Source organism: Leishmania mexicana, chromosome 20 (genome assembly GCF_000234665.1).
Source record: "Leishmania mexicana MHOM/GT/2001/U1103 complete genome, chromosome 20".
Classification (NCBI taxonomy): domain Eukaryota; phylum Euglenozoa; class Kinetoplastea; order Trypanosomatida; family Trypanosomatidae; genus Leishmania; species Leishmania mexicana.
This window is the reverse complement of record NC_018324.1, coordinates 2,387,444-2,412,443: the sequence shown is the minus strand read 5'-3', so window position 1 is coordinate 2,412,443 and position 25,000 is coordinate 2,387,444. Positions and strand designations below refer to the sequence as shown.

At 59.3% G+C, this 25,000-nt stretch overlaps 4 protein-coding genes across 4 annotated transcripts; all 4 read left to right on the top strand.

Moving 5' to 3' along the window:
- Nucleotides 1–1,085: 1,085 nt before the first annotated feature.
- LMXM_36_6330 (conserved hypothetical protein) lies at nucleotides 1,086–1,922 on the top strand (the record flags this gene model as incomplete). Its single annotated transcript, XM_003874942.1, has 1 exon — nucleotides 1,086–1,922. The coding sequence occupies one exon, from the start codon at nucleotides 1,086–1,088 to the stop codon at nucleotides 1,920–1,922; it is 837 nt and encodes a 278-aa protein (XP_003874991.1).
- Nucleotides 1,923–12,009: 10,087 nt separating this feature from the next.
- Nucleotides 12,010–19,851, top strand: LMXM_36_6320 (putative phosphatidylinositol 3 kinase; the record flags this gene model as incomplete). The annotated part of the gene is made up of 1 exon (XM_003874941.1): nucleotides 12,010–19,851. One exon carries the CDS (start codon nucleotides 12,010–12,012, stop codon nucleotides 19,849–19,851), a length of 7,842 nt encoding a protein of 2,613 aa, XP_003874990.1.
- A 936-nt stretch (nucleotides 19,852–20,787) lies between these two features.
- LMXM_36_6310 (putative homocysteine S-methyltransferase) lies at nucleotides 20,788–21,750 on the top strand (the record flags this gene model as incomplete). Its single annotated transcript, XM_003874940.1, has 1 exon — nucleotides 20,788–21,750. One exon carries the CDS (start codon nucleotides 20,788–20,790, stop codon nucleotides 21,748–21,750), a length of 963 nt encoding a protein of 320 aa, XP_003874989.1.
- Nucleotides 21,751–22,982: 1,232 nt separating this feature from the next.
- LMXM_36_6300 (glucose transporter, lmgt1) lies at nucleotides 22,983–24,815 on the top strand (the record flags this gene model as incomplete). The annotated part of the gene is made up of 1 exon (XM_003874939.1): nucleotides 22,983–24,815. The coding sequence occupies one exon, from the start codon at nucleotides 22,983–22,985 to the stop codon at nucleotides 24,813–24,815; it is 1,833 nt and encodes a 610-aa protein (XP_003874988.1).
- Nucleotides 24,816–25,000: the final 185 nt, after the last annotated feature.

The window sequence follows — 25,000 nt, the reverse complement described above, 5'->3', positions numbered from 1 at the left end:
CCGCTTTGCTGGCAAGTTTACTCTTTCTTCCACACCTGGGACGGGCACTCTTGCCCTTGCTCCTCTCATCCACGGTGCCGCTGCTGCGTGCCTTGTGTCCCCACTTCAGTTTTTAGTGCGTGTTCGACGCAGTCGCACCGAGCTACGCTCCACTTCTGCACCGAGTGGTGGTTGCTGTGAATCGGCTGATTTCACTTCCATCTCTTCTTGAGGAGTTCAATTTCTTGGTCTGCTGCATACATCCGTCACCGCTGCCGCCGTCTCTTTCCCCCTTTCCGTTGAGCTTCTCTCTCCCCTGTGCGCTTGAAACATGGCGCCAAACGGGAACACTAACCTTGCCGCACCTACTACTCACAGAACCATCGGAAATTGCCCTCCCTCCCTCTCCCTCCCATCTACTTCCAAGACCATCTTTAGCACCTGGAAGAAGAACAGAACACCCTGGTGTGTTTTTCCCCCTTGGCTTCTAGTCGAGAGGGCCATACACGTGCGTCAAGCTTTACGGGTAGGCGCCTGTGTGCGTGCGTGTGCGACTCACCTTCTTCCCCCTCTCTCGAAACGCGCTGCGCTCCCTTTCGTCACGTTGCCACAGAGAGAGAGAAAGGCGAACGAAAAAAAAGAACAGCTTGCATCACCTGTTAAGGCCAGCCGCACAAGCGTCTCTCCGCCTCTGCCGCGGCAACTGCGCCCATATCAGCGCATTCAATCATCTACCTGTCCCTCGCATCTAGCGACTTTTGTGTGTGCGTGCGGAATTCGTTGCTGCGTGCAACCTTTGTTTTTTTTCCTTGTGTTTTACTCAGTGATTCCAGGAGGGAACAGCCAAGCAAAGGACGGAGCGGTGCTAAGTAGATCGAAACGGGTAACCACGAAACTGTTTTTTTGTTCCCCCCCGTATCGTGTGCTCAGCCATCGGGGCAGGCTGGCTCGCTCTTCCGATCTTGTGCCGCCGCTCATCTCTGGCGTCGCTGATTGTTTGTGTTTTTTTTTGTCTTCTCTTTTTACCGCCAACGGACGCGGGTGTCGTGGCCATCTTTTGTTTCCGTGTGCCTTTGTGGCTCTCTCTTCTCCTTCCTCTAGCGCGAATGAGCAAGTCGTCTATCACCAATGACAGGCTTGTCACGCTCGTCCCTTTCCTCGTCGCCCTTGGCGACTACCAGAAGAAGGGGGTAGGCGTGGACATGATGCTGAAGTCAGTACTCAGCATTGTGCGCCTGTGCATGATTTACAGCACTGAGGCACAGGACAGGAAAAGATTCTTTAGGCTAGCCGACAGCATCATTGAGTGCCGCATGCTGTGCAACTTCGGCCGTCCTGCAATGACGGTCAGTCAAGGACTGAAAATGTTTGCCATGAGAGATGAGATGGAGTTCTGGCACTGGCTTTTCACCTGTCTCTCCTTCTTCTGGCGGGTGCCAGAGCAGCTGAGCGGTGACCTCAGCTACCTGCAGAAGGTTGTGTTTCACAGCTGGAGTCGCGAGGCATTTTCATTCTCCTACCGCTTCTTCAAGTCCTTGTCTCTGACATGCTGTGTAATGATGGAGCTCACTCGTCGCTCGACGCTGCAGCGGGCGCTGCGTGATGCCGCTACACCGAAGCAGCGTTTGCACGCGAGCCTGGACATGAGGGTGTCGAACGCGCTGATTGTGCGGTCTCTGTGTGACATGTACGTGTACTTCAAGTGGATACCGAGCTACCACCCAAACAAGACGGTCGAGCTCTTGTGCGGCTTCGTGTCTGGCATCATTGGCATGTGGCTTGTTTGGAAGGACACGCGGTACATTCTGTCGCCACTTCCTGTGATGAAAGCTGAGACCCCGATGCCGTCTCCGAGCGAGGACGCACTGAAGCGCGCCGTGTGCGTGCTGGGCAGCCAGGGGGACGGTAGCGATGTCGCCAGCGGTAGCGGCGAAGATGGCTGATGATTGCGCGTGCCCGCTTTCCACCTCCACCGCACAGTGAGTCGTAAAAGGACGACTATTCCGCGTGCGTTTCTGGTCCTGCCGTCGTACACACGCACACATGCACGCATTCTCATTCACAAGTACTCGCGCTCACCAAGAACGGTAGAAAAAAAGAGAGACGGGGCAACTACATGCAAACGCAGCGCTCTTCTCTCTTCTTTATCCCTATGCTTGTACTCTACCCCACAACATGTTTCATTTTTAGTTTTTTTTTGTGGTTTATGCTTCCGCTCTCATTGCTTGTCGCGAACGTGAGTGGTCGGCAGAGCTTTCAGCAAGGGACACCGACCGGCCACCTCACGGTGCCGAGGAAGTGGTGCGCGGCCCGGCATCAGCTCCCGGTGAGACACTGTACTCCGCGAACCTTTCACATCTCCTCTTGTCCGTTTTCGTGAGAGGGTGTGCGCACCTGTGTTTCTGTCGGTATCCGCCTTCCCTCTCCCCCCGCTCCGATCCACACGCATTTCACCTCTCATGATCATTTTCTTCCCCCTCTTTTTGCTGTGTCCATCCACTCCATGCGGTGCCAAGGAAAAAAAAGGCTTCCCATCACTGGCACTTTGCTCCTCTCCCCCTCCCCCTTTTTTTGCACCCATCACCCTAACTCAAGTGTCATGATACGTTGGGTGACCTCTCTCATCCTCTTTCTCTGTCTCCCCGCCCTCTTTTTCTCCCTACCCTCGCATAGTCGAAGCAACGAACTCGTTTGGCCCTGTCCCTCGCCCCCCGCCCCACCTCGAACGCATGCGCATTCCGTCCGTGCGTATGAGCGAGCAACTGCTTGTGGGCGGGTGTGAGCGTGTGCCCACCCGGCGACGCCGTCAAAAGATATTCTGAATGTGTATGTGTGTGCTTACCCATCTTGACGTATCTGCACCCAATACCCGCCAGAGTCTCAGCTTGCGTTTCCTTTTGCTTATCTCCTCCATGTGTAAGGTTGGTATTATGTGTGCGTGCTCCCCTCAGCCTCGCTGAACGCCAGCGCCTCCTCTCGTCTCTCTCCTACTTTGTCTGTTCCTCAGCCCTACACAAGGGGGCGAGTCACAGGTGCGATACACGGATGCACTCGCTCCGTGTGCCGTCGCGACGACGCACTGCCAGCCGTGAATGACGCCGCTCTGGTATCTGACACCGGAGGCGCGGGCAGAGGATGGCAATGGATCACTGTGAATGGAAAGATGAAGACGAAAACTAACGCGTGGGGGCCAAAGTGGCAGGTATCAGGAGATGGATGCAACAGCGCAGGGGGCTCTCGAGGAACACGCGCGTACTCGAGGGAAGAGGGAATGTGGCAAAGAGAAGTCGTGGTAGGTGAACCGACTGGGCACCATCTGAACCTCCCAAGAATAGGAAAAGGGAACAGAAGAAACAACAACAACACGACATCTTCGTTCGACACGGACCTGCCCCCCTTCCCCCTCTCCGCTGCATCGTTTTACCCATCGCCCCCTTTTTTCTTTTTTTTCTCACACGCGGCACGACGAAAGAGGAAGAGGAAGATACAACAATACTGCGCTGATTTAACGGATGGGGAAAGAAGGGGGGACAGCGGGCGGGGGGGGGGCAGCTCGTGTCTTGATCAGTTGCGTGCTTTTTTTTTGTGTCGGCTGATGCTTGCGGTTATGGTGGCATATCTTGCCGATTTACTGTGTCGCTACGCTCCCTTTGTTTTAAGTAAACGGTTTCCGTCGAGCCTTTCCATATTATTCTTCATAGTGATCTCCTCTCTTCGATTCGGTGCCCGACAACTATCGGTGCGCATGTGATTCTGCGAGAAAAAAGAAGGGGGAGGGAGGGGCGTGTAAGGTGGCCGGAGAGTTTCTCGAGGGGGGATAGGACGGGCAGGGTTTCGGGAGGAGGTAGCGGGCGGGTGCTGGAGGGATGGACAGGACACACGGCAGATGGAACGGAAAAGGAGATTCAAGGGGAAAGTGAGGTACTTGTTAGAGAGCGGAAAAACGTATAGTTTACATGTGTGAAGCGACGTACGCCGTTTTTTATCAGCCTTGTTTATCATGTGCACTCCGAAAACTGAGGCGCCAGCGAAGGAGCGATCCAATGGTGGACAGCTTCAGCGTGCGGGGGATAACTGCCTCGTGCGCTCCTTTGCATTTGGGGTGCGTTGCGCGGCTCCTCTAGTGAATACATGAGCGGAGGAATATAAGAGAAGGCCTGCAGAAAAGGGGTTCTTTCCCGCGACTTCATCAAGATCCCGCATGCGTGCGTGCGTGGGCGCATTTCTGGGGCCCACGCTATTGTTGCTCAGGTGTTTCTTCTCGTCCTTGTCTTCGTTGTGTGGGTGTCTGTGTGTGCGTTGTGCCACTGGTGGTGTGTTGGTGCGACTCGAGGCTTCTCTTCTTGCGTCTTTGTCTGTGCATCCGTGTGCGTCTTTTAATGCATAATTCTCTTGTAATGCTTGGCATTCGTTTTCTTCTGGGTGGTGGGAGAGGTGGATTTGTACATGTGTGTTTGCCACGTAAGCAACAACAAGAAAACACCCCTCCTCCTTCTCCTCCTCTTCCTCCTCCTCTTTCTTTCTCTCGCGCATGTGCGTCTCCTTTCAGCTTTTCAAATATTTCTTTTTTTTATTTATAGTCGCCTTCCCATTCCGGGACGCATGCTCATGTGTGCGTGCGTGTACGGTGTCGTTGCCCTTTGTCTTGTGGCGGGCACCGCCCTGGCCGAGGTGGGCGGGCATGAATGATCCACGGGAGGAGACGCGAGCTCGCAAGCGGGGAGAGAGGAGACGGGGCGCGTCTCTCGGATAGAAAGGGGACAAGAACGACGGTAGAAAAGCGCGTGCAAACCTCATCGATAACGCGGACTCCAGAGGCCGTGGTACGCAAGGACAGCAAAAACAAGGAGCTTTGGCGATGATAAGACAAGTCGCGCGCGTGCACTCTTGATTCTCCTCTTGCATTTCTCCCGTCTGCTTGGTGCATGACGAAGAGCGAAACGTGAGTGTGTGGTATCCAGGGTCCAACGTCACCCCCCCCCTCCTCTGTGTGGGGAGGTCAAGCAGCCCCTATCTATCGTTGCCAAATGCTGAGCCACTTCTGGTGGTGACAGGGTCATGCACCCGCGACGCAGGGAGGTCAGAGCGATGCATCACTGCCGATGCCGGCGGTCAGGTCGTGGATGGTGCGATGCGTCTGAGCGACCTGCGACAGCGTGAGCATGCTTGCGCCATCCATACGATGGGCAAGAGTGTCAACCTGACGGGAACGTATCCCACACCCCCGGCCCTCACACTGCCTACTGGTGGGGGAGCCTGGGCCACCCCGAGAGAGGCGCGGCTGTGAGGCGACCTGCAGAGAGGGTGGGTGTGGGCACGGTGTGGGGCAGAAGCCGTGCTCAGATGACTGAGTCGGTACATTTGGTGTAACGGGTGCCTACGGATGCTTTGCGCCGCGCGATGGGCCTCTGTGGCAGGCCGGGCAGAGTAGAGTTTGGTGCATGTTGTATGGCAGAGAATGGACACGCTGACGTGGTGTGTGTCCCGCCCTCTTTCCTCGCTCGAGGACTTTGACTTCGTGGTGCTCTTTTCCCCTTCTTGCTTCATCTACCTTGCGTGCAGTGCTTGTGCCGGTCGTCATCCTCATTTCTCCTCTGTCGCCTCTAACGAAGTCGCTCGAACGCTTCTGCACAGCGCGCCTGCTTGTGTGTGCATACATGTATCTGAAGCAAGATGCCACGTAAGCACAGGCACACATGTCACGCGCCTAAACGCCCTCTACCGCCCCTGAGCAAAACAACCGCCAGGGCGCGCGCAAACACAAGAAAGGGCAGCAGGTGCTATATGAGCGTAGGCTTGAATGCCGACTTTGGTGAGCAGGTTGGTTGATACGTATGTGTGTGTGCCTTTATGCCGGTGTCGTCGGCGTTTCCGTGTCCGTCTGTGTCTCTCTCCCCCTGTGTGTGACATCGGTACGTGTTTGGGTACCGGATTTGAGTCTTGAGGCTCTTTTTTGCATAACACTTGTCTTCTTTTGTTTCTCGTGAATCCGCTGATATGTCTGTGCTATGCTGTCTTTCTGTGATGTGCGCCGAGGGTCGGTGACGACGGGTGGGGGGAGCGGAGGAGCAGCGTCGAGGAACACTATCTTCACTCTCCCCCTCTCCTGAGAAATGTGGAATAAGGCGCACCCGTGCGTTGAATGGTAAACGTTTTATACATTCTTCGGCGAGAACCTAGCGGCAGAGTTGCGCACCACTCCCTCAAAAGAAAGAACAGGTGGCTAGTGAGGGTTAGCTCAACCATTCCTGCGAGAGTGCAGCTGCTGGCTACTGTCGAGCACTGTAGTTCATCGCCCCTGGCAGCCGTATCTTACAGTGGAAAGACGCAGGGCACGTGTTGGGGACGTGAGGTGCTTTCTCAGCGGCATCGTCTCCTCCTCCTCCTGTGCAGCACCGCTGTCTCACGTTGACCGCAGAGGAGAGGACCACCACCGGGGTACGTGGAGCGTCGTTGCGTCCATCCTGTTTCTACATGTCAACTCCACAACATTCATGTGATTCTCATCACACATGTCGAACGTCTCATTCCCATATCGTCCTCAACTTTTTTTTCTTTCGCGCGCGCGCGTGTGTGTGGTGGCTTTTTGTCTGCTTCTTCCTGCGCCCATGTATCTACCGATGTGCGTGGGTGGCGTAAACGGCTTTGCTCGTTGCTCCTCCCCCACCCTCATGCACTCTCTCGCCGTGTGCATCGCACCCCCACCATCCGTGATCGCGCCGGCGCCACCCCTCACGCACGTGCACACCTACACATAAAAATGTGCCGCGCTGACTGTCAAGAAGGTGCCTTTGCCATGTTTGATCTATTGTGATATCCTGACCAGAACTGTGGCCGACTTCAGGACGCGCTACTGCCCATTCCTCACCCCACCTCTGACTTGGTATTTTGTCTTTCCTCCTATGGCCATGCTTGCTTCTCCTCCCCCTGTCCCCCCCCTCCTGACCCTTTCCCCCCTCTTGGTATGTATGGGCTCGTGCGCTGGTGCCTCGTTGAACACGCGTTCGGTGAGAGCTTTTCCCTCATCTTCTGCCGAAGTCTTCTCTTCTCCCAGTACAGGCTGAGGAATTCAAGCTCACCCAGATTTAGGTTGCGTCTATCGACAACGTTTGTGCCCTTGCGAGCGCGATAGTGGACAGGTGAAGGAGGGCAGCTGATTTGGAGGTGAGCCCTTCGTGCCCATTCTCCTACACAGCTGTGCCATCTGCCTACCTTACAACTCACGCTGCTCCTGAGCATGCCCTGCTACCTTGCTTAGCGTTTTTCTCCCTCGCCTCTCACGCCTATCCCTCCACTGGCGTTCAGCCGCTCCCCAAATGGCAACGCGGGTTAACCCCCTGAGCTCTTCTTTGAAGAAGAGCACGGAGGAGGTGTAGCAAAATAGTGCATGCAACGGGCATAGAGGGAGAGGGAGAAACGACAAACGAAAACCACACACGCTGAACCGTGTTGAAGTCTCCGACGTCCTTTGATCAGCTAAGCGCTCTTGCATTTCTCTTTGCGCTATTCTCACCATATGCCCATTCCACCGCGAGCCCGCACACAAAAATGTACACGCATACACGACGACACTTCACCTGCCGCTGCTGCGCCACGGCTACATCCTCGGCGTGTAGGACGAGCTGCCCTGCTGCCGAATCGGGCCATGCGCCTCGCGGGCACTTCGTGTCCGTCCTCGTCCCTTTCTTTCGCGCACGTGCTGCGTGATCGGCGCCAGACGGACCCGGGTGCACGGCACGCCTTGACCCACGCGGGCCGCGTGCAGGGTCCGCCTCGAGGGTGGAGGCGGTGGGCGTCTGTCGTGCAGATAGCAGGGAGGTGGTGGTCCGGGCGCATGCCGGGTGAGCTCAGAGACCATGCACACCGTACCTCAATGGCATGCCTCGCCCTGAGGGGCCTCGAGCCGCGGCAGTCCGCAATGTGGACCAGACCTTGCCCTCCACACCGACGCCTGCACGACTCGAGGGTGCTCTCGTGACGCTGCCGGCATCTGTGCCACATCAGCCCACCTGGGCGGATGGAGGAGGTGCCGCACAGTGCCCACACCAGCGGGCCTCGGGGCTCGTTGCAGGACAGCGGCGTGTCCGCGTGGCTTGCCCGCATGCGCCGCGACAGGCGGGACGCCGCCGTGAGTCTGTGGCGGCAGGGGCATTCCACCCCCTCCTGAGTCCGCACGCCTCTGACAGGCGTGGCCGTGCCAAGCGAAAGGGGCCCGCGCAGAGACGTGTGCCAGCGCGCGAAGGGCTCATAGCGTGCCATCCGGAAGAGAGGCATAGGGGTGCAGCGATGGACAGCCAACGGCGGAGCCACATGCGGCGCGAGGGAGATGCGCGTGCGCAGGTCACTGCGTGCAGGAGCATGGCGTGAGAGGAAGTGTGCTCTGAGCCTCGAGCTGTCGTCAAGTCGCGCGTAGCACACCGGGCGCAACGCCGGGTCGGACGCTCTCATAGGAAACAGCGGGTGGGGGTGGGGTGTGGAGGGCGGAGGTGCAACAGTTCTAGCGGCGTAGCGGGCAGCACGCTGCGCGCCATGTCGCCACCGCCGGCCGCCTGCCACTGCAGGGATACCAGGTGCGGAGAGGTGCCTCTGCGGGACGGGGCGAGGGTCGTCTCCTGTCGTCGTGGCGTCTGAGACCGGCGACCAGGTCCGTGCTGCATGCAGTTGGCGGCGGCTCCTCTGGCAGTGCCCATTCTGCCCGCCTGTCAGATCCGCCCTTGCGGTCCACCCCGCAAGGACGGAAGACAGAGTGAGGCGAGAGGCGCACCCGACGGGCCAGCGGTGCCAGCATGTGTGCTCGAATGTGTCGTCATATCCCACTCCCCACCCCCGCCGCGGTGAGGCCCCTGCTGAGCGCCATGAGAGAGGGTGAGTGCGTAGCAAACAACTACACATGCTCTTCCGTGCCTTGGTTTATCGGGCTGTCTCTGCGACAGGTCGAGTCCCAGCTCAGCGGCTGCGCACTCGGTGCGACAGCTGCAAGGGCGGCGGCCGCTCCGGATTTGCTGTTTGCCTGTGCCGCATCACCTGCCCACAGACGGGTAAGGGAGCCTGGCAAGACGGGAGACTCGCTTCGTGCACGCTGCTCACTACCCCTCGTCTGGTGAGCCCGCCCGCAGCCCGCCAGCAAGTGATACGGAGAGGTGCACGCGACTGCTGCGCGTGGGGGAGTTGTGTGCGTGCGGAGCTGTGAAGCGGTCGATGCCTGCGTGCCCGTATGAGCACCGTCGAAGGGCCGCGGCAGGACCGTGATCCAGCGTGTACGCGTCCCGCGCCAAGTGCGCGAGGTGGCCTTCTTGTGTGAGTGCGGGGAGATGCAGGCGGGTGCGGCGCAGCAGCACGGTGGGGTCGGGGTCGGGGGGCAGTAGACGGGCCTCTTCGAGCAGGGCCCTGCTGCCTGCGTATTTGGGGGGTACCCGCGGTGACAGCGTCTGCGTTGGTGTGGCGGCGCTCAAGGGCCCTCCCGCAGTTTGTTGCGGGCACTGTCCCACCACGCGGTGGCACCGTGCCGTAGCTCTGATTCGTCCAGTGCCGTGTAGAGAGTGCGGAGAAGATTCTGTGGTGGACCACACTCGCGCGAGCGCACTGCCCTACGCCTGGCAAGTTGGGCCACGGCTGTTTTGAGAGCTTGTGCAGCGTGTCGGTCCACGCCGCGCAGCGGTGGAAGGCCCACGCCTCCGCGGCGAGGGTGGCGATCCTCCTCCAAGGGCGTGCGTGCAGGAAAGAGTTTCAGCTGGTTGGGGTGCTGCGCACCGAAGCGCGTGCAGTTGGTTTCGGGGAGGGGGGCACTCAGCACCATGAGGTGCTCCAGTGTTCAGTGCTCCACCCTGCCAGGGGCGGGTCGCGGTGTGGCTCGTATGACCGTCCTGGCTGCGGAGGGTGTGAGGAGCGCGAGGTCATCAGCAACGGAGGCGTGGTGCCGTCCGGCTGTCTTGCTGAGCTCCACCTGCAGCGGGGCGACTACAATGACGAAGGGAAGAGGCCCGGGGACAGGCCCTTGTGCGACTCCGCGTGTAAAGCGGTCCATCTTCGATGCCCTCCCCCCACACCCCCCCAGTAGAGGGCACCGCAGACGTGATAATCGTCTGAGAAAGCCGTGGTCCGGCGAGTATGGCGCGGGCCTGCGTCGGGCTTCCTCAGCGCCGTGATGCGAGCACCGCGATCGACCGAGTCACACGCGCGGATGCAGCTCGCAAGCACTGCTCCTCTCCTGGTACCCCGACTGGCGCTGCACTACGTTGTGGAGGAGCATGTCCAGGGGGTCTGCGGCGGAGCTGTACGGACGTAATCTAGACTGCTCTGGTCGGAGCCTGCCTTGCACATGGTCGCGCAGTGGTCGCGGCCACTTGGTCAAGTAGCTTGCGCGGATCGCTGGCCAGCGTCACAGGGCGGGGCGGTAGGACGCAGGATCAGCATCGGCCCCCTGTGCGGCTTCAGGAGGGGCGCAATGCGCCTCCCCGCTCCATGTAGCAGCGACGCGGACGGTGGTGACGCTCGGGCTGCAGATGCTCAGCCGCGCTCTCTTGCCGTGCATCGTGGAGGGAGGAGGGGGACAGGGGACTGCCGAATATCGCGGTGGCTTGTGTCGGTGCATCTTCGACACGCTGGCCTGCTCGCTCGCACTGAGGTGGCGGTCGCCTTGTCTCATGGCTCGCACATGTAGCGTGCGGTGGTCATGAATAGCCTGGGTGCACGCCTGCGTTCAAAGGTCGCCGTTGGGGAGGGGAGGGGGGAGGGCGATGCTGTGTTTGAACGTTGGCTTAGTGGAACGCGATTCTAGTTGTTTGTGTCAGGTGCTTCTTGCTTCCAAGCTGCTTCGTGTTTCTTGAGGTGTGCGGAGAAGTCCACCGTTTTCAAGTGTGGACCTCCTTCTAGGCGTCCTGTTTGCTCTCTGCGTGGGTGTCATGGCGTTCCTTCCGGCATGTAGTTGCTACTGGCGGAAGCTGCTGTATCATTTCCTATCCCGTAGTTTTTTTTCCTGCTCCCGCACCGCAGCAGAAGCATTGCACGCGCTACGCGGCGTTGTTCTCCAAGCCACTTGTGCAGTCGGCGTTCACAGAAGTCCCGCTCTCACCCCTCGTTGCACTTGCTGTGTCTCATGCGTTTGGGGGAAGAGAGAGCAGGCCAGACCGAACGAAAAAGAGAGCAATCGAATATCCGTGCCTGTGAAGATGCTGGACGCGGTCCGGGTGGAGTTGACACTGGTGGGCAGACGAGACGAGAACGCTGCGTTACGCCTTTCGCCATTGCGCGCCCGATCCTACACTCGTCGATGGCCATCCTCTCCTACGTGCCCGCATAAAGAGTTGTGGCGACGGCGTTGCGGACCGTTGCCCCGCAGTCCTTTTTTTGTTGGCTCATGCCGACGTGACGGTTGCGGTGATCTTTGCGCACCTGCGCGCGTCTCCTCCGCTGTCTCTCTCGTCTTTCTGCTTCTACGCCCCGTTGCATCTCTGTCTGTCTTCGGTGTGGCGTGGTGCAGCGGCATTCTTTTATCCAGTGTAGGATAGAGCACGGTTCCCACCCGACTTGTCAAAGTGCATCTTCCTCTCTGCTCTTTTTCTCCTCCCCACGCCTCTTCAGAGTTACACACACAAACACACACATACACTTGTCTGCACGCGCGCGCCTTAACGTCTGATGCCGACAGCCGTGATCGCGCCGGTGCGTCCTTCTCTGTCCGCTTTCGCCGTTTTGGGTGTGTGGGCGCGTGTCTCCCATTCGCCTCTCTTCTCGAGTTTTTTTTTTCCGTTGGTGGTAGTGGTGGTGGCTCGCGACGCTTACCCCAATTTGAAGTGGGCTTCAGAAGGCGCATCGCGTCGACTTGAACGACTGATCAACGTGCGTGGGAGCGGTGCTCTTCACGACGGCGACGCTTCCATCAGCAAGACCAATTCTGCTCTGCTGTTTCCCTGCTGGAGCGCTGCTCCGTGACCCTTTGGTGTCTTGCCGACTTTGCAGAGAAGCCCTCTCTACCGGCCCACAAGCGCGCAAGCCATAGGTGGGAGAACGGGAAACAAGCGTTGTAGCGGAATGGAGTCTAAAGGTGGCGTAGGCAGTAGCAATGGCAGCGGCGGCACGAGCAGCAATCGACACCCGCTGATTGGGCAGCTGCGGCCCATCTTTCAAGAGCTAGAGTCGGCCACGCCGCAGACGCTCCCCTCCATCATCCTCAAGCTAGAGTACGTGATTGAGGAAGAAAAGGACGCTTTGTTTCACCGCAACTCCATCAAGTCCTATACGGCCAATGCACGCACGTTCCCCAACTGGCTGAATGCGCAGCTGCGACACCTGTTTGAGCATCCGCAGACGCACATGGCCGGCGTGCAGGTGCTACGGGCGCTGCTGCCAGTGGAGTACGTGGAGCTGAATGAGATGACGAAGCTCTTTTCGGAGCTGCTGGTGCGCTGCGTACTGGAGACGGCGGACTACAAGACAGCCCTGGAGGGGGGAGAGGTGTGGGGTTTGCTACTCAACAATGGCAGCAGTGTAGCCGAGGGGATCATCATCAACTGCTTACAGTTTTCGTTAGCCTTGCTGATGCGCGGAGGGAACGATGAGACATTCTTGCGTGAAGATGTGAGCCATCACAGCGTCGACAGCGAAGCGACGGTTCGATCGGCCATGTCCCCCTTGGTGGACTCTTCGCGGCAAGGTGAGAATGCCGCCCTCCTGGATGACGATCGGTTCCCCAAGGCAACGAAGCTGTCGGGGTGCATCTTCATTCAGCAGCTGGTGCGCCGCGTGCCATCGACGATCGCGCCGCACGTGAACAGCATTCTTGAGTGCCTGCGCCGCGCCATCCTCGACTCCAACAAGCTTGTGCGCGTGAGCGGCGGCGATGCACTCTTTCATACGTTGGCTATTTCCTATCGCTCCACCGACCAAAAATTCTACAGCCACTGGCAGAACACATTTCTCGAAGATGCTGAGCGGAGCGTCATGTACGGCAGCGACGTCGTCTTACATGGCTGCCTGCTGGCCTTCAATGCCGTACTCTCCGCGACGGCATCGCGTGAGGCGGAAGGGCGAGCAGTCGGCTTCTCCAACCAAGGGCGAAAGCACATTCTGCAGTTCTGGACGTTTATCAACGACAACCTTGTGAGCACCTCGCACAACAGCGACGTGCGCGCCGAGGTGCTCAACGCACTACCGCTGTTGGCTCAGTACGACAGCACTACCTTCAAAGAGTTATCGGTGAAGCACGTGCGCGCGCTGGCGGCGGTGGTGTTTGTCGGCACGGAAGGCAAGGATGAGCGGGCAATGGTGTTTCAGGTGCTCGCGCGGCTCTTCACGGTGCTGCCAAGCCTTGTTGTGCCGTTCTTGGACTTCATGATGAAGTACATCGAGGCATCGCTGACACCGCAACCTCTCCGTGACCGCTGCCCTGAGGCTGTGACATGCTTTGCCACGCTCTCTAGCGTAGAGCCGAATGCAGTACGCCCCTTCCTGCGGCCCCTGCTCGGACCCCTATTCGCTGGGTCGGTGACGGAGCACTTTGCGCGCGACGTGGCGAAGATCTGCACGGCCTTCCCAGAGTTGCGGTCGACGTGCTTGTCGAAGGTACTAGAGGCAACAAAGGAACAGTTGCTACGCATGCGTAACCGCCCCCGACACACCAGCGCGTCCGGTGAGACGGACCACTGTGCTATCGTACGCAGCCTCAATTCCCTGGGTCGCCTCGACTTTACTGGATACTCGACGTTGCAGTTCTTGTGCGACGCTGTTATTCGATACGTTTCGGACCCACACGAGGAGGTGCGCCGGAGCGCGATCGACCTGTGCTTCAAGCTGACCCTCTCCGGCTGCTCTCAGTCGCCATGCGAGCGCACAGCCGTCGGTGTCGTGATTCACCGCGGTCGGGAGCACGTGGGCCTGGTGAACACCGTCATCCGGAAACTGGTTAGCGCGGCTGTTGCGGACACCGAAAGCGATATCCGCCTGCACACGCTGGAGCACCTGAGCACGGAGTTTGACTACTCGCTGGCTCTACAGGACATCTGCACAGCACTGTTCCCTGCCCTGCACGACCACCACCAGAACCGCATCGCAGCCGTGCGTCTTCTGGGCCGCCTTTCCAGTCGCAACCCGTCATGCATCCTTCCTATGCTGCGTTGCGTGATGGTGCAGTGCATTATGGACATTCAGCTCTTTCACGAGCCGAAGCGGCAGGAGCAGGCTGCGGTGGTGCTGAGCGCGGTGGTGGAGTCCGCTCCTGCGATGGCACGCCCGTACATCTCGTCTCTGCTGCAAGACTGCGTAACGCGGCTGCAGGAAGAGAACAAGCCTGTTCCGGTGATCACGGCGCTCTTGTCGCTTGTCGGGAAGCTCGCGCGGTACGCGGAGAACGACGACGTGGCTGTGGTGGCCGCCATTCGACCGTGTGTTATTCGGCACATCCTCGACTCGTCCAGCATCCAGAAAAAAATCGAGGCCATTCGCGCTTTGGGAGATATCATCCGCACCACAAAGGATGTCGACGTTTACGAGACAAATCCCGAGCTGCTGCGCGTTCTTCTCTCCGCTCTCCACGGCGGCTTCAAAGAAACGTGGCCGGTGCGAGTGGATGTGTTGAAACTGATGGGAATTATTGGCGCCGTCGATCCTGTTCGTGCCAAGGAGATCACACGTCACTTGCGAGATGGAAGTCTGAGCAGCAGTGGCGCGGCTGCCCCTGCTGCGTTGCAGCTTTTTTCCTCTCGCGGGGAAGAGGCGATCGCGCAGAATGTCGTCAAGAACGTACTCGGCGTCCTGCAGCTGCCAAGCTTATCGGATGACCAGTGCCTCTGCGCAGTGCAGGTGATCGCAAACACGCTGTCGCTCAAGGAGGCGGCGAGCGGGTGTCTGACCCCGATGTATCGCGACATTCTACATACTGTTATTCAGCAAATCACTCTTCAGGCTAAGATACGCGAGAACCTGTTCGGGGTGATGACGCATATCGTGTACCTTTACGGCCAGCACATTCGCCCATACCTGGACGAGCTCATTAGCACGTGCGTCGGCTTCCTTCCTGCTGCGGAGCGCGGCGTCCTTGTGGAGATACTGTGTCTGCTGAGGGAGGGGCGCCGCTCGCTCCGTGAAGAGTTCAGTCCTTCGCTCTCGCTGGTGCTGCCTCCGCTCATCCAGACGGTGCAGGCCGACGCCGCGCACTCCAGCGAGCCTGTCTTCGCCTTCCTCATAGAAATGGGGCATTTGCTTGACGACCACCTCCACAACGTCGTGCCCTGCGTCTGCGAGGTGGCAAGTAATCCTGCTTATCCGGTGGCCTGCCGTGCGGCGGCCGCGGACGCCATTCGCCACTTTGCTCTTCGACTGCCACGCCTTGTGTTTCACGCGTCGCGCTGCGTGCACTGTCTTTGCCGGGTGCTGAGGGAGATGGAGTCGCATCCCCTGCTGTTTGAGCAGCAGCCAGGAGCATCCGCGGACGCGGCCCAGCGCCGCCCTGCTGCCGACCTAGCGGCTGGCGGAGACACGACGGCTTCAGACGTGCGCAGTTTCGTCGCCGTTACCCTGGACGCAGTGCGCGTCGTCAGCCGCAACCTCGGCAGTGACTTCGAGAAATACACCCCCCTGGTGTTCCCACTGCTGGACGGCTACGGCCAGGACGGGCAGGATGTGAAGGCATTCTCGCTCAGCACTCTGCGCACGAGTGGCCGCGTGGCGGCGCCTGAGAACGCTCAGGCGCAAGAGGAGGAGGTCGCTGCCCGGTATCGCGTCAACACTCAGCAGCTGGCTCAGCGGCGCAAGGCCGCGCTGGAGGACAACTTTGCGCAGCTGCGCAGCATCCTTGTCGCGCGCGATCGGGAGACCGAGGAAGAGTGGAACTTGTGGTTGAAGCAGCTGGCAGTGGAGCTGCTACGGTCGAGTCCGTCGAACGCGCATGGCTTTGCCTTTGCCCTAGCTCAGCTGCACGAGCCCTTTGCGCGGCAAATGCTGCACTCCGCCTTCGCCGTATGCTACGCGGAAATGGAGCCGCGCACCAAGGAGACGGTTCGCGCTCTTCTCGGCAACGTACTCCGCAGCGACCGCGTGCCGTCCGAGGTGCTGCAGGAGCTGCTGAACCTGTCCGAGTACATGGAGCGACTGGAGATGCGCTTTAACCCAAAGGAAGGCTCGCACAGCACGTATGCCGGGCTGCTTTTCGACTTGAAGACGTTGATGGAGAGCAGCGAGCGCTGCAACTTGTACGCCAAGGCGCTGCACTACGTCGAGATTCAGTTCTACGAGGCGACGTACGAGTACGAGCGCAACGTGATGCGCGGCCACGTGCACCCGCTGCCGCCGGAGAAGTGGAGTAAGCTTGTACAGTGGTGCGAGAAGAGCATTTACCTGTGCAACCTGCTGGGACTGCGCGAGAGCGCGGAGGGGATGCTCAAGTACATCCAGCGCAATTTTTCGTTCCTGACCGGCAAGCCTCCGTCAGAGTTGCCCTTTATGATGGACGCGCAGCTCCTCGAGAAGCTGCAGTGGTGGTCTCAGAGTTTGCGGGCGTATGAGAAGGGCCTGCAGGCGGAGCCGAACAAGTTCAGCAACATGGTTGGCCTCATGCGCTCCCTCGACAACCTCGGCGACTACGGTCGGCTGCTGGAGTCGTGGAAGCTCTTCCACCCCCGCATCACACGTAAGGAGGCCTCTGAGCTGGCTCCGTATGGCGCCCACGCAGCGTGGCTGCTGCGGTGCTGGGACGACATGGAAAAGATCACCGCTTACATGACAGATGACGGCTACGTTGGCACGACCGCTGTCTTTTACCGCGCTGTGCTCGCCACCCACAAGCTTCAGTTCCACGACGCCGTACCGGTGATTCAAAACTGCCGCAAACGACTCGACTCGACGCTGTCGGCACTCGTGGCAGAAAGCTACGACCGCGCCTACGGTCTGTTTGTTGGAATCCAGCAGCTGAGTGAGCTGGAGGAGTTCGCGTTTGTCGCGGACAATCCGCAGGGCCTCAACCACTGGCAGGAGCTGTGGGAGAAGCGGCTGGCTGCCATGGCCTACGAAGGCTGGCCCGGCACGCTTGCGAACCACACGCTTGTCATCCCACTGGCGCAGGAGCTGGAGATGTGGCTTCGGTTCGTGTCGCTGTCGCGCGTGCACGGTCGAGACCGCACATCGCGCGACATCCTGTTCGAGCTGCTGGGCAGGCAGACCATTGCGGCCGCACTGGAGCAGCCGCGGCTGCCGCAACCTCCAATTGCCCTCGCCGCCTGCCAGCACTTCTACGACATCAACGAGCGCGAAAAGGCGGTCGAGCTGCTTGAAACCTACCTGAAGAAGATGGACCAGGCATCCCCCTCGCTGCTGGGCATCGGTGGGGGTCAAGCGAGCCTGGCCATGTGCCATGCAAAGTTGGCGAGCTGGCTCTTCACCGTGGCGAAGAAGAAGCGGCAGAACGTTGATGCGCACTACCGCGAGTACATCCGTCACCACCTTGAGAAAGCGACCAGCCTCGACAGCACCAACGGCACGATTTGGCACACGTGGGCGCGGTTCAACCACGATCTTGTCACACACCGCTCCCGCGGTGCGGCGAGCGAGGTTCGCCGCGACGAGCACGTTAAACACATCGTGGCTGCCATGGACGGCTACGTGCGGAGCGTGTCCTGCTCGCAGGAGCTCGAAGACATGCTAGGGTTTCTCTCCTTGTGGTTCATTCATGCCGCGCTGCCGCAGGTGCAGGAGAATGCGGCGCTGCAGGCGGAGATTCTTCAGGTGAGCCCGACGGTGTGGCTTAAGGTTCTTCCCCAAATCATCGCCCGTTTGCACTCGCGCGACGCCGTTGTGTCCGAGTCCGTCTTTCAGCTGCTCACCATTGTCGCCAAGGCGCACCCGCAGGCGCTCCTGTACAACCTCAATGTCACGCTGAACTCCAGCGTGCGGGGTACAGAGAGCAACACGACGGAGCAGATGGAGCGCAAGCAGGCGGCGCAGCGGTTGCTCGGCCGCATCAAGGAGATGCACAACCATGGTCGAACAATGGTCAAGGACGCCGCCCTTGTCTGCCAGGAGCTCGTGCGTTGCGCAGTGCTCTGGACGGAGCTGTGGTTTGACGAGCTTGAGCGAGCGTGGTTTCAGTGGGGGCGCGACAAGAACGCCCACAACGTCTTTCTTGCCCTTCAGCCGCTGCTTGAGCAGCTGTCGCACCCCAACACCCTCGCCGAGTCGCACTTTGTGGCCGAGTTCGGTGAGCTACTTGGTGGCGCCTGCGAGTACGTGGAAAAGGCCGCGTCGACCGGCAACAACGTCTACATGGAGGATGCGTGGAACCGCTTCAAGACGGCTGTGAAGCGGATGGATGAGCAGATCAACGGTATGACCTCACTTGCCCTTCAGCTCGTGAGCCCGCGTCTGATGCAAAGCGGCAAGGACCTGTCGCTGGTGGTGCCAGGGCAGTACAACGAGGCCGGCGTGTACCCGCGAATCGCCTCCTTCCAAACCACGTTGAGGGTGATGAACTCCAAGCAACACCCGCGTCGTCTTTATATGACCGGCACGGATGGCGTCTTGTACAAGTTTCTCCTCAAGGGTCACGAAGATCTGCGGCTCGACGAGCGCGTCATGCAGCTGCTGGCATTCGTGAACACACTGCTGGAAAAGCACTCGGCTATCCAGCGCCGTGACTGCATGATCCAGGTATTCTCTGTCACCCCCCTCAGCGAGAATGCGGGGCTGGTTGGGTGGGTCGACAACTGCGACACACTGCACCAACTCATTAAGGACTACCGCGTGCACTCCAAGTACCTCTCGATTGAGATGAACCTGATGCTGAGCTTCAACGTCGACCTGGACCGGCTTCAGGTGATTCAACATGTCGAACCGTTCGAGTTTGCACTGGAGCAGACGGAGGGCGCCGACCTCGCCAACTCGCTCTGGATGCGCGCGCCAAGCGCTGAGTCGTGGTTGGACCGGCGCACCACTTATGTCTGTTCGCTTGCCACCATGTCCATGGTTGGTCACATTTTGGGCCTTGGCGACCGTCACCCGTCGAACCTGATGATCCACTCCTTTAGTGGTCGCGTCGTGCACATCGACTTTGGCGACTGCTTCGACGTGGCGCAAAACCGCAGCGCGTTCCCAGAGAAAGTGCCATTCCGGCTGACTCGAATGCTGGTCAAGGCCATGGAGATGGGCGGCATCGACGGACTCTTCCGCCACGGCTGCATCACGGTGATGGGTGTGCTGCGCGAGGAGGGTAGCAGCATTCTGGCTCTGCTGGAGGCTTTTGTGCACGACCCGCTTGTGTCGTGGTGGCGCGACGAGTCGGAAGACGGGACGACCGCATCTTCTGCCGTCGCGTCGGCGGCGCAAAGCAGCAGCATGCCGTCTGCCGTTCCGGCTGCGGCACTCGGACACTATTCGCAGCGCGCCGCCTACACGGCCATTGGTGAGTCCTTTCACAAGTCTCGCACCGCCTTTGCTTGTCGCACGCCGGCGTCGCGCTCGTTGGCGCCGCGTGGTCGCTCCTTGCGCGCACCACAGGCTTCGATCGTCTCCAGCCCCTCTGCGCCGCCTGCCCTCGTCTCCGATCCGTCGTCAGACATTTTAAGCAACATGTCAGTCAATCAAACCAGCGAGGCAAAGAAAGTGGTCAATCGCATCCGCGAAAAGCTCGAGGGCCGCGAGTTTGCCGCGTCGCAGCTCCAAGCCAGTGCCTCGGCGCACGCGGCAGATGGCGTAGGTGTGGCCATGAAGGGACCAGCGGACGAGGGCCCAATGACGAGTGTTCGCTTGGGCAGTGCTGCGTCTGCAGCACCAATGACGAGCGGCGAAGACGGGCTTTCTGTTCAGGCGCAGGTGAGTCGGCTCATCTCGGAGGCCACCTCCAACGAGAACCTGTGCGTCCACTTCCAAGGCTGGTGCCCGTTTTGGTGAGGTCTACCAACGCGCGTGTGCGCGCTGAATTACACCACTGGAAGGGGACGCGGGAAAGGCAGTGGCGGCGGGACACAGACGATGGAGGGATGCCAGGGAAGTGGTGTGTGCGTGCGTATCGGTGAGCTCTCCTTGTACATATACAAATACACACATACACCTGTGTATGTGTGCATGTATGTATGGCAATCCCGCACGCCTCCGCGACGGCTTCGAAAGGAGAAGACACACTTAAGTACGGGAAGATAGAAAGGAGACGTCTGCTTCAGCAGAGGCGGTGGCGACCACGCGTACTTTGGCATAGTGTCTGCGTGAGCGTGCACGAGCACCCTTTCACAGCGTCCTTGGCTCATCAGGGCGGCCCTAAGGGTATACTGGAGCAGAGAGAAGAAGAAAAGGGCGACTGCCGTAGCAGGTGCTTGTTCGCCGCCTACCGTAGGCTTTCGCTGCCTTACCTGCTGAGACGCGCAGTGAGCGACGTCGAGGCGACCAGCAGCTGCATAAGGTCACACCTCGGTTTGCTGAGGGTGCATCAGCGGCTATTTTTGAAAGTGAAAGACGGAGCAAAGAGCGCGGGGGCAACAAGCGTCCTTTTTTTGCCGTTTTTGCCCGTGACCCCTCCTTCTCCCCGTCCTCCAACGTGCTGATGGCGGTCGCAGTTGGATGCATTGTGCCATCCTTACCTCTCTCTCCCCCTCTGCCTCCATCTCTCCTCTTCGCGTTGCCTTCCTTGTCTCTGCTTCGGTACGCTCTTTATGCAATGCTCTTCCCTCTTCGTTTCTCGTCCTCCGCATCCAACGCGGATTGGCTGCAACTCTGTCTCCACCGTCGTATATGGAACTCTTGCGGCACGCGCACGCACACATGCACTTCACTCACGTGGAGAATCACCATTTTCCGTGTTGAGGACTCCCGGCGAACTGGAAAGTAGGTGACATGGAGACCTACTTGGCAGATCCCAATCACGTCGTCGTGCTGGATGGTGGTCTGGCGACGGAACTGGAGACGCGTGGCTGCGATCTTCTCGATCCTCTCTGGTCCGGCAAAGCCCTGCTGGAATCACCGCAGCAGATCCAGGACGTGGCGCTGGAATACCTGCGGGCTGGCGCCCGATGCATCATCACAGCTAGCTACCAGATCACACCACAGAGCCTTATGGAACACCGCGGGCTCACTGAGGATGCTGCTGTAGCGGCCATTGAAGAGTCGGTGCGCATTGCGCAAACCGTGCGGGAGCGGCACCTGAAGGAGAAACCACAGGCTGCACCAGTTTTCGTAGCCGGCTCCGTCGGCCCGTATGGTGCCTACCTCTCCGACGGTTCTGAATACCGCGGCGACTACGTACGCAGTGCGGAGGAGTTTAAGGAATTCCATCGCTTGCGCATTGCAGCACTACTCCGCGCCGGTGCAGACGTGCTCGCCATCGAAACCCAGCCCTCTGCCGCGGAGGTGCGTGCGATTGTGGCGCTGCTGCAGGAGGAGCATCCACACTGCCGGGCGTGGGTCTCCTTCACGACATCTCGAATCTCACCTGTGGAGGCGATCAGCGACGGCACCAAATGGGCTGATATCATTTCTTTCCTCGAGAAGGCCCCTCAGGTTGTGGCAGTGGGGGTCAACTGCATCTCTATGGGCGAAGCCTCTGCCGTGCTGGCCCATCTGCACACCCTCACCACAATGCCGCTCGTCGTGTACACGAATTCGGGTGAGTCCTACGACACAGTCACTAGAACGTGGCACCCCATAGCAATGAGCGATGGCACTACTATGAGCTTGGCAGCTTTCGCGCCGGAGTGGGCTTCTCACGGTGCTCGGCTTATTGGCGGTTGCTGCCGCACCGGGCCATCGGACATTGCCGGTGCAGCGGCAGCTCTCGGCAGCGCCGATTTCGTGGTGTAGTGGTTCATATACCGGAATGGGAGAGGGCTGATCGAAAAAAAGGATGTGGGTGGAAGGAATGCACGGGAAGCCAGTGAGTCCCATTACACCGCCAAACAAAGCAAGGACTGCCCGCCGGCCCGCAGGAGGAGGAGGAGGATTTTCCTTTTGGAGTGCACGGTGCGCCGGAGTCTGCTCACCGCTTTGCTCTGCCGTTTTCATTTATGCCAGCGAACCTTTCGGGAGCTCCGCGGCGCTTTCACCTCCATTTCGTATTCGCCGTCAACGGACTCAGAGCCACGCGTGAGCGTGCCCCCCCCCTCCTCCCCCTGACTGTTAGACACGCACGTGGTGCTCCAGATCGACTCAAGAATGAGCCACATAAAAAAACCCGATGATTCTTTTTACCCCTTGTTTTGTTCGCGTGTTTTGATAGCATCTTCAGAGCCTCTCTGTCACCCCCCGCCCAGCACTTTAACGTGGTTATCGCGCACGGCGAACTGGGTTGGCAGCGCGGTGCAAGCCCCCACCCATACACTTTCGCCATTCCATCCAAGGATCCCGATGGAAAAGAACCAGAAAGCAAACAGAAGCAGCGCCCTTCCCCTCCATAACTCGACAGCTTAGGCTACTGTCCTAGTTAAGGAGGCTCGCTGGTGTGTCTCTGTCCTCTCTCCGGAGCATGCCATGCGCACCATTCGCGTGCTCTTAGGACACGGGTTTTCATTTGCCATATTCGCCGCCTTTCGCGTTCTGGACTTCCTGGCCTCCTTTCTCGCTCACCTTCTCTGGAAACACGATCACTGCGTGGCCAACACTCTCTGTGTCGTCCTGGACTTCGCCGCCTCCCCATCCCCCACATAACAGACAAGCAAAACAACAGCAAAACAAAGGCGGACAGGGCGGTCTCTTTCCCAACGGACGCGCCCACCAAACCCCAGCTGAGCCGCACCTCATCCCCGCGAAAAAACACGAGCGCATAGAGACGGCACGAAACATAAACAACAGTAAACAACGCACGCTTTTAAACCAGAAAAAAGCACCGTTTTTTCTTTGACACGGGAACGGCACAACCTCCAAAACGTGAAACACAACGCACACCCACTCTCGGATACTCCAGCACCATGAGCAACTCTTCCACAAAGCATCCGGCTTCGGCCAGGCTCGCTCACAAAGTACCAGCAACACAGCTAAATACGGAGGAGGCGGAGCTGCGAAACGTGTTTCTGCATGCCTCCCGAGGCGATCAGCCTATGCTGCCACCGCCTCAGATTCCTCAGCCGCTGAAACCCAAAAAAGTGAAGCTGCCTCATACTAGCCATGCCGCTTCGTCCTTTCAACCATCAAAACGACATCTTACCCCTCTTCCACTTCAGGAGTCAAAATATATATCTGAGAAAGTCCCGAACCCAATGAAGCCTCCCATCGCGGATGGCATTGACGAGTTTGTCGAGGAGTCTATATCCCCAAATAAGGAGCTATCGCCCTCCTTCTTCTCCATTTCGAACTTCCGTATGATCATGGTGCAGGCCATTGGTGGGTGTCTGAACGGCTACTCGATCGGCTTTGTCGGCGTGTACTCAACGCTGTTTGGCTACAGCACGAACTGCGCGAACTTCCGCAGCGAGAGAGGCTGCACGACGGCGCCGAACGCCGACTGCCAGTGGTTTGCGAACGCGACTGGCACCAGCTACTGTGGCTGGCCCGAGATCACGTGCCGCAGAACGTACACCTACTCGAGTGTTGCGGAAATGCCGGGTGCGATTGCCCAGTGCGAGGCAGACTCGCGGTGCAGGTGGTCCTACAGCGCGGAGGAGTGCCAGAATCCGTCGGGCTACTCGTCGTCGGAAAGCGGTATCTTCGCCGGCTCGATGATTGCCGGCTGCTTGATCGGGTCCGTGTTTGCTGGCCCGCTTGCGTCGACGATCGGCGCGAGGCTCTCGTTTCTGCTCGTTGGTCTCGTGGGTGTTGTGTCGTCCGTGATGTGCCATGTGTCGGCCTCCGAGAACGAGTTTTGGGTGCTGGTTGTCGGCCGCTTCGTGATCGGCCTGTTCGTGGGCGTGATCGGTGTTGCGTGTCCTGTGTACACTGACCAGAACGCGCACCCGAAGTGGAAGCGCACGATTGGTGTGATGTTCCAGGTGTTCACGACGCTGGGCATCTTCATTGCGGCGGCGGTTGGTCTTGCACTTGGCCAGAGCACGTATTTTGACCGCAACAAGGACCAGATGGTGATGGCGCGCATGCAGGGCCTGTGCGCGTTCTCGACCCTGTTCAGCCTGCTGACGATCCTGCTTGGGATTGTGATGAGCGAATCTCGGGCGAAGTTCGGCGGCGACGATGAGGAGGGCGGGATCGAGCTGGACCCGAACGAGTACAGCTACGTCGAAATGGTCCCGCGCCTGCTGATGGGTGCGGTGATGGCTGGCACGCTGCAGCTGACTGGCATCAACGCTGTGATGAACTACGCGCCGGCGATCATGGGCAGTCTTGGCCTGGCGCCGCTGGTCGGCAACTTCGTTGTGATGCTGTGGAACTTCGTGACGACGCTTGCGTCGATCCCGCTCTCGTACGTGTTCACGATGCGCCAGCTGTTCCTCTTCGGCTCGCTCTTCACGTCGAGCATGTGCCTGTTCATGTGCGGTATTCCCGTGTACCCTGGTGTCAGCAAGAAGACGGAGGTGAAGAACGGCGTGGCCATCACTGGCATCCTGCTGTTCATTCTCGGCTTCGAGGTGTGTGTGGGCCCGTGCTACTACGTGCTGACGCAGGACATGTTCCCGCTGTCGTTCCGCCCGCGCGGTGCGTCGTTCACGCAGGTGGCCCAGTTCATCTTCAACCTGATCATCAACGTGTGCTACCCGATCGCGACCGAGCACATCTCTGGCGGCCCGTCGGGCAACCAGGACAAGGGCCAGGCCGTTGCCTTCATCTTCTTCGGTTGCCTGGGCATGATCTGCTTCATCATCCAGGTCTTCTTCCTGCACCCGTGGGACGAGAAGCGCGATGGCAAGAAGAGGCCGGCGACCCCGGCGGGCGGCAAGAGGGAGCTGAGCTCCTCGCTCAGCGGCAACAGGGCTGAGTGAGCAGAATTAGGAAGACGCTGCACTGGTCTTCTCGCCTTATTTTCTCGCCTCCATCCAGGGTCTTGTGTCCGTGACTAGACGTGCGTGTGCGTGCGGCGACGGCTTCGACTCCGCTGACTTTGATCGCGCTTTCGGGGCGCCCCGCGCCGCGCCAACGCACTTCTCATTTGCGTTGTTTTGAGGAG